This window comes from Castanea sativa, chromosome 1 (assembly GCF_040712315.1).
Source record: "Castanea sativa cultivar Marrone di Chiusa Pesio chromosome 1, ASM4071231v1".
Lineage (NCBI taxonomy): Eukaryota > Viridiplantae > Streptophyta > Magnoliopsida > Fagales > Fagaceae > Castanea > Castanea sativa.
Window position 1 is genome coordinate 80,095,735 of NC_134013.1, and position 13,510 is coordinate 80,109,244.

The following is a 13,510-nucleotide window of genomic DNA, read 5'->3' on the forward strand; positions in this document are numbered from 1 at the left end:
TGCACCTACCACCCTGGCCGCATTAATGGGGAAATGACACCTGAACAGTGGAAGGGAAACTTCTGGTTACTATTCAAAGGCACTGAGAAAAGAAATATCTAGGCTAAGGGGGAGTAGGGGCAACACGTGTACAAAGTATCAAAAAGAGGAGTATTTAAGGAGGAACTTAGAACAGAAATGGGGATCCCTTCTTTGTAACCTAAAGAAAAGAGAAAAAGAGAGAGAGAAATAATATAAGAACAGTTCTCGGCTTACGTCCGAGCAGGTTGACTTACAGCATTCCTTGTTGTTTTCAAGTATTTATAATCTTTGGCTTGTCATTTAATCCTCAAACACTTCTAACCTGGGTTTCAAGCCCACACTCTACAAATTACATTGTTTAAGGCTCATTGGGCCTGAGCCCGTAACTGTTCTTGGGGCCAAGTGCAATTGTGCACTTACAGTATTCTATTTTCTTGCTAGGCTTAGGCTTGTGCACAACATCTGAGGTCAAACTCAATAGCGTATCTTTTCTCACTTTTTAACCCTTTTTTTTTCTTTTTGCATTTTTTTTTTTTACTTTTTGCTTTTTGTCTAAGTTTTATTTTGAAAAAACCTCAAAAAAAGTTTTTTTTCATATATATTAAAAAAAAAAAGTTAATTTTTATCTTTTTGTTTCACACTTGTCAAATAGATACCAAAAACTACGGGATACTCACATTGAACCACTTTGGTCATAATTAATGTATGTGTGAGTGAGCCTCAACCGAATAAGTCAATATCTTATCTTAGAACTATAAATAACAGTTAGATCCTATAAGTTGTGGTTGCGTCAAGTAGCTATTTTCATTTTACAACAAGTGCCAACACCCCAATTAATTATTAAAATGGTTTACCATAAATTAAACTCTATTACTAATAGTTTACTTGATATAAAACTCAAAATACCAAAATTCCAAGAAATTTCAAATTCTACTTCAATCAATTGGAAATTTATTACCAAAAGTTTCAAATAATTTAAAATAAATTTAATATTTATTTTAATTAGAATCATTATTTTATGTTATGTAATAAAATTTACACACTACAAACCATGTTTGCACAAAATAACTTAATATATATGTATTACACGTTGTAATATTAATGAGTTTGTGTCATGTGGCTCACCAATCAATGGCAGCACCACATAGTACTCAAGGGGTTCAATGAACCCCCTGACTTTGAGATTTTTTTTTTTTTTTTTACATGTAATATTTTTAAAGTTTTTGTTTTGACCATCCCAAATTGAAATTTTGAACCCCCCCCCCCCTGCGCTTGAAAGAAACCCAATAACAAATCAATTCAACACCAACATTTATCTTAGCTTTTTGAAACCAAAAAAAAAAAAAAATGAAACAACAACAAACCAATTTGATCTTAAATAGTAAGCCCAACAACAAAAATTAGTAAGCCCACTAATTTGTTGATCTTAAATCTCAAAAAAAAAAAAAAAACTGGCAATAAACAACTAACACTAAAAGACAATTAAGTGAGCTAATGGAAGTGGGATGTGGGACAGTGGGAACTAGGAAGTAAAGACTTTTTTTTTTAATGATTGTATTATTGTGTTGAATTTTTGATAGAATAATGCAAAAAACACAAAAAAAATAAAATAAAAAATAAAACTATAAAGACTAATTAGCTGTCAAAGTTGAGTTGAATTGTTAAATAAAAAAAATTGAAAAGATAAAAAACAAACATTAATAAATAATAAATTATAATATTCTAAGAAATAATAATTAAAGTTCACTCAACAATAATAATTAATAACTTTATTATAATAAGAGACATTAGATGATTTCTAAGATTTAATTTTAGCAACACTAATCTTCAATATATTGAGAAACAGTATGCTCAATGAACTTATAATTTATCTTTTATTCTCTTGCTTTACTATGGATAAATTTTTGATAAAAAAATCACGTATACGGCAAGATTCAACTCCTACTTAAGATTTATTAACAAAAAAAAAAAACTCACATTGACTTGAAAAGTATTACTTCAAATTATAGTTGTGAAAGATCTCATCTTATTATCCTAATGATCAAGATGAAATAAGAAAATATTATTATAAAGAGGTTTTTGCCAACCTCTTCTACACGAATTTGAATGGCTTCCCTAAAAAATATTCTCGAAGCCACCACTGTCACCAATTGTTAATATGTTTCAATTTATTTACATATAATTTTTAATTAAAGACCCGTTTGGTATTGTTGTTCTAGTAACGTTGTTTGTATTTTTTGAAAATACGTGTGGGTGAAAAAGTGTATGAAAATACACATAATGTTGTTTAAACGCTGAAAACTATTATTTAAACAATGGTAACAAATGGGCCCTAAGTCATGCATTGCATGAGTATAATACTTAAACCACTCTCAACGTAATGCATGCATGGGTGAGCCTTTATTAAATAATTTGTGTACTTTTATAAAAATAAAGTTAAACTATATGAATAAATCCAAAACACACACACACAACCAAATGGGTTTGTATAGTAAGTCAATGAATCATAATTTGTGTATTACACTACAACTCATAATTAAGAATTTATGAATCCTTTACCTCTATCCTTAGGACACACATTAACAATACCCAAACCAATCACTACCTAAGAGTGCAACCTAATAATAATTTTCAAAATAAACCAATGACGTACACGCAACTCGTGCCAGATATTGGTTAGTATTAATAAAAAGAGACACATACGACAACATTAAATAATTTGTTCTCACCCAACTTATAGTAATAGAAAAATACCCCCCCTACTTTTTCTTTATAAAAAAAAAAGTAACAACTAATAATTGATTATTTAATATTCCTTAACTTTATATATCTAAGTTAAATAATTAATATTTATTCCAACATTTAAACCTTAAATAATCTTTTTTTAGAAGATTAAACCATAACAAATTTATATATGTGTGTGTGTGTGTGTGTGTGAGGTTCTACCAAGTAAAGACCTCAGGTGAGAAAGTATGAGGTTCTACCAAGTAGCACATTCTTTGCAAAGAGAATTGAAATATTCTTAAGTGCTGCATCAGATTTAAGAATAAATTAAATATTAACATTTTGTTTCATTTGAGTTGGCTACAACCAAGGAGGGAGGCTTGCATTTTATATTGAGTGACAGCGGCAATTATGATTTTGATGTTAAGGTCAGACATTGTAAACTTGTCGGTTTTGTAAAAGTTGTGATTAACTGTAAGTGTTAGGAATGCAAATCATGGAGCTATAGTTTGACCTTGGGGGCAATGGCTCAACCCTGATTTGGGGAAAAAAAAAAAATATATATATATATATATATATATATATATAAAATAGAATTGAATTAAAAGTTAGGCCCAAGAAAAATTAAACCTACCCCCCTTTCCAAAATCTTGGCCCTTTAAACCAAAAAAAAAATGCTCAAACGACATAAATTTGCCCCAAACTCAACCTTAAAATGCCCCCAAACAACAAAACTGTAATGAATTTATACATTTAAAAAAGTAAAAAAATTTAAAATTAATGCATTATGCATATTGCTCAAATTCTTATATTCATCTTTACTTAGTAATTAACTAATTATAATTACTCGTTCTGTGAGATTCAATAATTGATGATTTTTTAGATTTGAAAGAATGTCTATCTAGTTCCCTTTTCATATATGATTAAAATATAATGTATAAGAATCGATAATTTTATTTATTAGTACTAAATAGATGGTTATTTGGATTTTCATGATTTTTTTTTTTTTGTTTAAACTTCTGTCCCCCTAACTAGGAATCTTGGCTCCATCCCTGTTGGGATGTGTATATTGTTTAAAATTAATGAGAGAAAGACACATTCTATATAACTTTTATTCTATAATATTTCTCTAAAATTATTTTTTTTATTTCTCATTAATTACTTGAACGGAAAAATTATAATGGATATGTCTGTAATTTATAATTGCTTTTTTTATAATGAACTCGTTACTAACAAAGTTTTATAACAATTATTCCATAATATATGTACAACATTTTCCAAAATCATTTTATATAAAATATTAAAACATTATATGTGCATCGCAAGGGCAACTTACTAATTACTAGCAAAAGCATGCTTTAGGTATTGCTGATTTTGTAACTTAGATGGAGGAAAATCTATGTTTCATAGAATATATGTTATCTCATGATGTATTTTCTTTTTAATTAAATTAATTCAGTTAACTTATTTTCTATATATAAAAAAATAAAAACCATTAACAATGCTTTCGGTTAGAGAAATGTTATGTCTACAATATTTTCATAACACTTTCACAAAAAATCATAACTGATAGGTTACTCATTTTAATTTGAATCTCATCACTAAAATTTCTTTCTTGTTCACCAGTAACAACAAGTAGCAACATGCTACTTAGAATTTTTTATAAATTTATTATAAATGTAACATTTCTTTTTTGGTTAATAGTTAAAGAAATAGTAATACTTTCCACAATTTTATTTTTTGACAGTTATCTAATTTGTGCTTTAAAAAAATTTTGGTATGAAAATTCTAATAAGAGAGAGGGTGATGATTGATCCCAATCTGATTAATCGTTGACCTTTCTCTCTGTCCACCACCGATCCTTGAACCACGGATCTCTAGGCTAGCATGGGTGAGTCAATCACTCAATCCATATTGACCATTGACTTGTAGCATATGTTAATAATACAATCGAAGTTCGAAACCCACACACAAAGTTAAAAGAATTTGTTGCCTGAATAGGATTAGGATAATGTCATTGACTTATTCATCCCTCCCCCCCAAAAGAAAGGCTTTATCCAAGTAGTAAATAAAAATAATCACATGTGACTCATTAGAAATCCTAACTACAGCCAAAAAAAATATAAATAATCACATCACTTTACTTAGCAAAAAAAATCACATGGGAAAAACAGATTAAGTTGTGTCAAATTTCATTCATTGTCTTCTCATAAAGATTCTCCAAAAAAATACAGTATATATCTTCTCCTAAAAATAGAAAAAAAAATACATTCATTATCTCCTTTTTTACCTCATCTAATTATCTTCTCTAAAAAAATTTATAAAAAAAAAAAAAAATCTCTCCCAATACAAATGACAAACGTATGGTGTAAGTGAGGAGACAGAGCGAACTTTTTTAACTATTGATAGAGCCAACTATTGGACTATTATGTGCTACTAATTATATAAGCTAATACCACATAAAACTTTACAATTTTTATCACAACTGTTTTACGTAACAAATTGTAATTAGTCATATGTTACTTTCATATGGACTCACTACTTTTTTTAATCACTCATAATCTGCCATATGGATAGTCTAAGCTAAAGTTGTGATATATAATATAGTCTTAAAATTTTTGCTAATTATATAACCCACGTGGTGATTGGTGGCAATTGGGATGTGGCGTTTTGGAATTTCCGGAAGGCTCACTTTTTGAAAAAGTTTGGTCAAAAAACAAAAAAACAAAACAAAGTAAAGTGGTGTGTCATGTTCCATATTTGTCAAAGTTTCCACAAGTTAGAAGTTATTACAAAAAAAAAAGAAAAAGTTAAGAGTGAACCCATGTAAATCCAACCAAAAATACTATGGAAGGGGATGTCCATCAGTATATTGGATGCTTACTGTTTGTTTTATCCTGCAAGGATGCGAATTTATTTGCATGATAGAGATTGGTGAATATTCTCAATTTAAGAAAGGGATTTTTTTTTTTTTTTTGACAATCAAGCAATTATTATGGCAACACAACATACATCCCACCACGCCTAATATTAATGGCAATTTGGGAGATTTTACACCCTCAATACTAATCGCCTGAAGGGTGAAATACAACAGAATTATAATCCCCGGACACGTCCAAACTCCAAAGAGAACCAAATCAAAGAGAAATAAGTTTAGGTTGAGAATATTTAATTACTATTTCTTACCAAATTTTTGTTTTACTATAATAAATCTCATTTTACCTTCTTACACAAAGAAAATGATCCGACTTGTGTATGATATATATATATATATATATATATATATATATATATATATATAATTTTTTAAAATATGTTTACACCCAGCCACCCTATTCAGTTTTTTTTTTTTTTAATACCGAAAAGTATGACCTTTTTGCAATTTAAAAAACGTACGGTGAATTAAAAAAAGAAGAAGGTAAATTATACAAATCTCCCTTGAATTTTGAGATAATGAAACTTTGGCCCAAAGCTTAAGGAATATGACCTTCTTCCCTTGAAGTTTGAGGGAATCAATAAAATAGCTTTTTCCTTAATAACAGTAACATAATATTCTAAAATTTGAAAATATTCCATTGACCAAACTTTAACCATAGTTAGTTTTTTTTGGTTAAATATTGTTACTTGTCACCAAACCATGGTTAAGGTTTAATCAATGAAATCTTTTTAAAATTTTAATTTTTTTTTTATTATTAATGGAAGGACTAATGTGATAATTTCCTCGAATCTTGAGAAAAATATAATCCTTTAGAATGAATGGTCATTTCCTAAAATCTCAAGAGAGATTTGTGTAATTTACCAATAAAAGATAATGAATAATATAAATTTATATACTTCTCTCTAGAGTTGTCCCTAACCTCCCAAAAAAATGACAACTCTCTGTTACTTTTTATCCATGAAGGGAAGGGAATACACCCATTTTTCCCATCCTCTGTCATAAGATTCAAATGAGAGAGAATAAGGAGGAAAGAGAGACACATATTACAACAATATGAAGAAGGAAGAGAGAGAAGATCATTGAGGTATGTAAAAAAAAAAAAAATCCTAAATGTGATCTTAAATTGAGTTGCATTTATTTGATCATTTAACCAACAAAGATTACATGTTTATAGCATCCATTGACTTACTTTTTTTTCTTTTGTTTTTTTATCTGAGATAGAAATTCTACTTTAGCCTAATCTGAGTATATGTGCATAAAACTCTTTCCTGGAGACTTGAACCTCGGCTCTTGTCTCTCCCATCCCACAAAAACTTCTACATATGGAATGACCATATTTTGTTGATACATAATTAGAGTAAGGGTTTGAATTCTGAATGTCTCAAATGGAAATACCAAAAAGTGCCGATTGAGTTTAAAAACCCTTTGCAACTTACTTATTTATATTGAATATTATAATAATTTAGAAACTTTCCCTCATAAAATGTATTTTAATAAAAATTAATAACTTATTAAAGAGAACTAAAATTGATCATTTAAAATTTTTTTAATGAAATTCAAGGTCCAAAGATTAACAAGCTCAATTAAATTCTATAATAAATCATACGAAATTTATATTAGGCTGTTCCTTTAAGAAAAGCATAATTTTATATGCATTCTTAAAAAATATTGCGGTTGATTAAATTTTTTTTTTAAGAAACCTCTTGCGCTAGAACTAATAGTAATATTATTGAGCAAAATTATTAAAACTAAAACCATATCGAAGTTACAAAGGAAAATCTTCCTATAAATCTTGAGTTACAATTTAAAATATTGGTAGAATTTTTATTTTAATAATTTGCACCCACTAGGAGAAATTCCTGACTTGAGTTATTTACAACTTGAGTTGGCCAATAAACTAAAATTTTCATTCTCAATTAGTGTGCATAACTGATATTTGTTATATAACATTGAAATTAGTATATTAACTCGTTTTTTTGCCTTGGTGAGGAATAGGGGTGGCAAAATTTGACACGACCCGCGAACCCGACACGACACGACACGAAATTAACAGGTTATGGGTTGAAGCTTAACGGGTTCGTGTCATATTCGGGTTGACACGGCTAACCCGTTTAATAAACGGGTTGGGTTAGTGTTGAACGCATAGAACCCGTTTGACCCGTCTGACCCGTTTAATTAAATGACATTTTACCAATATACCCTTTAAACTCTAGGTATATAAACTTATTAGTTGTTGTGATTTATTTTCTTTGACATATTGTGATTGAATATTTGTGATATTGGGATATACTTTAGTTTTGAATGATTATTTTTGATGCAATTACTCGTTAGTTTTGAATTTTATATTAAAAATATTTATTTGTTTGTTTTTTCATTAATTTTTATTTTTCATTTTAATAAAATCTGATAAACAGGTCGACACGACTGACCCGTTTAATAAATGGGTCGTGTTAGGATTGAGAAATCTTGACCCGTTTAATAAACATGTCGGGTTAGTGTTGACCTATGCAGTCGAATACTCATAACTTGACACGACACGAACCCGACACGCGAACACGAATTGCCACCCCAGGAACTTGATATTTATTAACGAAATTAAAATTTCATCTGAATATATATTAATAGAACTTATCTTGTAATAATGGTTTGCAACTTGTTGGTTCATTTTAAGAAAAAGTACAGTTCTTATCCATTTAAAAAAAACAAAACAAAACTTATCCATGCGTATATGTTCTTACAAAATTATGATTTGTTTCCATGTTTGTCATCCAATACAAAGTTATTTTCTTGGATTCATAATCTACTAATAAATTTCCTTAAATCCTAATCATTCTTTTATGGTTTAAGATTATAGATTTTGTCATGTCAGAATTTCACTAACAATACTCTTAAAATAATATAATAATGTTGTAAATAAAACAATTAAAATTATTGTTAGTAAAATTATGATATGACAAAATCTAGACCATTAAATCATTAAAGAATTTTTTTGATTTAAAAATATTTCAACTTTCAAGTACCATCTTGAAGGGGATGTGAATCATATTGGTATACTTTGGCAATGTCAAAGTCGTTTTTTTTTCTTCTTTTTGTGGGCCACCCAAATGTTATATATGCTGCATCAAGTTTAATGCTAAAAGGTTTTTTCCTATTTTTTGTGTTAGTTGCTATATATTAATTAGAAAATTTTTAGATATTTTCACAATATAAAAAAATGGTGCTCCTTTCTCTTACATTTACTATAAACCCTATTATGAATTTAATAAATGAATCACACCATGAATGTGAAAAGAGAAAACATTATCTAAATATTACTCATTTTATTCATGTATACTTCTAACTCTTTTTTCTTTTTTAAATACGGTGTACTTAATAGTCTAATAATATTTATTTTTTTTTTTAAGCTCTAAATAGTTTAATACTTTTCTCCTTCAGGCATTGGAAAGGAGGCACTTAAAATGGTCTATTTATTGACAGGGTTTGAGTAGGGGGGTTGTTTGTGTCTCACCCAACTGCAAGCTCCTTTATTGTAAGAACTGAAGCAGAGTTTGGCAAATACTTATTCTTGAAGAGAGTGAAGAGTTGGTTTGTGTTAAGTTATCTCTTACCTATAATATTTTGTGAGGTCTGCAAACTGAGAGGAAGAGAAGGTCTTTGAAGATGGCAGGTGGATCTATTGGCCCGGCCGGTGTGGCCAAAGAGAGAGCACAACAGTACAAAGGAAAACTCACCTCTTATGTGATCATTGCCTGCACTGTAGCTGCTGTTGGTGGCTCAATTTTTGGCTATGATGTTGGAATTTCAGGTACTTCACTTTCATGAATCCGAATCTTCAGATGGTTATTATTATAGTTCTGGCTTTTTCGATAATTACTATGGTGGAGAATCTACCAAATATTGTCATAAAAAAATAATAATAGTAACAACTTTTTGGGTATCTGAAAATGATGAGCTAAAAAGTGAACAATGAAAAGTTCAGACGTCACATGGACTTTGCATGTGTGCATATATGGACAGAACAGAATCAGAATTTCCAAGAGGAAGTGAAATTCTGTTTGGTACCATACAAGTAGGAGTTAGACCTTTTCTATAACTATGATGAAATTATGAAACAAAATGCAAATAAATTAGTAGTCTTTCCAATTCATACCTGAAATCTCGTCTAATGCATCAGCCAACATAAAGGCTCTGACATCTTCAAGAAATACTGAATCCTATAGTTAATTATCTCAACACACCAGTGGTCTTCCAATTTTCCTTCCTCTGTATTTTTATTATTATTATTTGTCCATTGAAATTTGGAACCCAAGTAAATTCAGTATACCAGCGAAAAATTTCTCAAGCGTCTACTTCTTCCTTTATTTGGTGCTACGAGGAAAATTATATCATAAAATTGTCGCAGAAAAATGGGAGGTCTTCGTGTTGCTTCTTTTTTAGAAAATCAATGAACTAACTATCCAAATCTTAATCTTCTGGTCAATTTGAGACGAAAAAAAATAATCTTGGAATCTAATTCTATACTTCGCCTAACAGTACAGATCACAGCCATGGTTTATCTCTAACTGAATTTAATGATGAGTGCTCTCCTTTTTTAATATAAGAATTGAACAGATTTTACAACAAAAAAAAAAATACAACCAACATAAAGTGCTGGAAGCTATGAAAGAAAGAGGTATTTGGTATCCAAAACATCAAATGTTGAAAGCAATTAATTTCATAATTGTGGAAATCCACTGTGATACGGTGAAAATTGATAAATTAACATTACTCCGATGATGCACTTGTGCTTGTCATGCATACATGTCTGAGGCATAGAGAGATCAATCATGTTTTTACCAGTTACTAAATGCTGCTTTTTGATTTATAGGAGGAGTGACATCCATGGATACATTTCTTGAAAAATTCTTCCCTACTGTTTTTGTAAAGAAGACGCAAGCACATGAAAGCAATTATTGCAAGTATGATAGCCAAGGGCTTGCAGCATTTACATCTTCTTTATACCTTGCTGGTTTGGTTGCTTCTCTGACGGCTTCTCCTGTTACAAGAAAGTTTGGACGTCGAACAAGTATAATCTGTGGTGGGCTAAGTTTTCTTACTGGGGCAACACTAAATGCTGCTGCCATGAATCTGGCAATGCTTCTTTTGGGTCGGATCATGCTTGGTGTTGGCATTGGATTCGGAAATCAGGTATATCCCGTTTTGTGTACCTTTTCAAGTGTTGGATAAATCAGGATATGATCAATTGTATTTTTTCTATATTTAAGAACACGTGACTTAATCTTCCCTCTTGTTTGTTTTAAAGGCAGTTCCACTATATTTATCAGAGATAGCGCCAACACATCTTCGAGGTGGTCTTAACATGATGTTTCAGGTAGCAACTACATTTGGTATCTTTATAGCAAACATGATCAACTTTGGAACACAAAAGCTTAATTGGGGATGGAGGCTCTCTCTAGGATTGGCTGCTGTTCCAGCTTTGTTAATGACAGTGGGAGGAATACTTCTTCCTGAGACACCTAACAGCTTAATTGAGCAAGGAAAAAAAGAGAAAGGGAGAGAAATCCTTGAAAAGCTCAGAGGAACCAAAAATGTTGATGCAGAGTTTGAAGACATGATCGAAGCAAGTGAGCTTTCAAATGTAATAAAGAATCCCTTTCAAAACATCCTTGAGAAGAGGTACAGACCAGAATTAGTAATGGCAATCTGCATGCCAATGTTCCAGATACTCACAGGCATAAATTCAATTCTCTTCTATGCTCCTGTACTGTTTCAAAGTATGGGATTTGGTGGCAATGCTTCTCTCTACTCCTCAGCTTTGACTGGAGCAGTTCTTGCTTCATCTACATTCATTTCTATTGCAACAGTTGATAAATTGGGTCGAAGGGCTTTACTTATAAGTGGCGGGATTCAAATGATTACATGCCAGGTAAAAACTTCAACACTAAGTTAGGTTGTGACATAATAATACTTCCAGGAGAAGTAAAATCAAGACTAGTACCATAGATTCTAAACGCAGTCATATTTATGTTAGTTCACTGAACACGGAATTTGCAACATTCCTCTAAAGTTTGTAATATGCTTTAATTCAGCATCTCTAGTGAGAGAAGCAAAAGCCCTTTCTCAACACCAAAAAAGATCTTGTTTTCCTGGAAATACACTAAAACTTAATGGAATAATTACACCAATTCACAAAGTATCCAGAAAGTAATGCCATAGTTGATGTCTGGGTTCTGGAGTTCCTTGATTCTATCAAATTAATCATTCTTTGTGTACCTGAAACAGGTCATAGTTGCTATAATCTTGGGGGTAAAGTTTGGCAACCATCAAGAACTATCAAAAGGTTTCTCAATATTGGTGGTGGTCATGATTTGCCTCTTTGTTCTAGCTTTTGGATGGTCATGGGGTCCCCTTGGCTGGACAGTGCCAAGTGAGATATTCCCGTTAGAAATTCGATCAGCTGGGCAAAGCATTACAGTAGCTGTAAACCTTCTATTCACTTTCATAATAGCCCAGGCTTTCCTTGCCCTTCTTTGTGCATTCAAGTTTGGAATCTTCCTCTTCTTTGCTGGCTGGATTACCATCATGACCATTTTTGTTTATTTCTTCCTACCGGAAACCAAGGGAGTTCCCATTGAAGAGATGGTATTCATATGGAAGAAGCACTGGTTCTGGAAGAAGTTAGTGCCTACCAAAGGGGAAGGCGAAATAAGCAATTCAGTGGAGCTAGATGGGAACGTTACAGAGCCATAAGCTGAATGGATATAAGCAGCTGGGATATACAAGTGCATGTAGTGCCTCAGCCAGATTGGGGGGTATTAATTGGTTAAAGTATTTGAACCTAATTATCCAAAAAAATGAAACCAGGCAATGCCTACAAAGGCTCTCGCGAGCATGCTGTAATTGATGTAACTCTGAACGGTTTTCTACATTGTTATTAAACCCAAACTAAAACTTGACTTGTAACAGGCTAAGGTCACTTTTTTTTTAAAACCAGTGAATCATCGTTCGAACTGTATGTTCAACTATAGGAAGGTGTTATCTCAGCCCCCACAAGGCCATAAAGGCATATAAATTGATGACTTTACTCAAGCTTAGGCCATAATCGCATGTTCAACTATAGGAAGGTGTTATCTCAGCCCCCATAAGGCCAAAAATTGATGGGTCATTACACATCACTGGGTCTTGACTTATTCTATAAATTAGGTTTTATACATTTTTGCAAAGCCCAGGCAGGCTCCAGCATATAGGCATGCCCCAAATAAAGGAAAGCCTCCTCTTTTAACTAATACTACTATAATCTATATATATATACACACACTAGTATTATGCCCGTGCGATGCACGACTTAATAAAGAATCATGTGTAAATTAATGAAAATAATAAATAATAATTTTTATATTAATTAAAATTAAATAGATAATAAAAAAAAAAAAATCTTTTACACTTTTTTTTTTTTTAAAGTAACCTTTTACTTTAAGTTATATAATGAATGCATAATGTGTAAGATTAAGTTTTTATAATAAAAAAATCATATATAAGTCCAAAATTAATTGAATGGAATATGTTAGATAATTATGCAATTAATATGAAAGGAGATGCCTTAAAATATAAAGGGAGTTTGCATAATTAAAACTCAAGTGTATATTTAAATGAAAAACCTTGAATTTAATATTTAACAAAAAATAATTAAAAGCATATTTAAGCGGTACCTCAATGTAATGAACAACCCAAATTACTAAAAATTAAAAAATAAAAGTAGATAAACTTACGTAAAAATTGAATTTTTATCTTTGAAAGTGAGAGGGGAGGCACCAAATTTCACCTATC

At 30.8% G+C, this 13,510-nt stretch overlaps 1 protein-coding gene across 1 annotated transcript; it reads left to right on the forward strand.

Annotated features, from left to right (window-relative positions):
• Positions 1–9,149: 9,149 nt before the first annotated feature.
• Positions 9,150–12,666, forward strand: LOC142640031 (sugar transport protein 7-like). The gene is made up of 4 exons (XM_075814144.1): positions 9,150–9,488; positions 10,551–10,870; positions 10,986–11,609; positions 11,966–12,666. The coding sequence occupies exons 1-4, from the start codon at positions 9,344–9,346 to the stop codon at positions 12,431–12,433; spliced, it is 1,557 nt and encodes a 518-aa protein (XP_075670259.1). The 5' UTR covers positions 9,150–9,343; the 3' UTR covers positions 12,434–12,666.
• The last annotated feature ends 844 nt before the right edge of the window (positions 12,667–13,510 follow it).

Excerpts from the sequence above, each read along its gene's own strand:
- LOC142640031 (XM_075814144.1), top strand. The coding sequence starts at position 9,344 with ATGGCAGGTGGATCTATTGGCCCGGCCGGTGTGGCCAAAGAGAGAGCA. Across the intron at positions 10,871-10,985 it reads GCATTGGATTCGGAAATCAG|GCAGTTCCACTATATTTATC; the intron begins GTATATCCCGTT and ends TTTGTTTTAAAG. Across the intron at positions 11,610-11,965 it reads TTCAAATGATTACATGCCAG|GTCATAGTTGCTATAATCTT; the intron begins GTAAAAACTTCA and ends TACCTGAAACAG.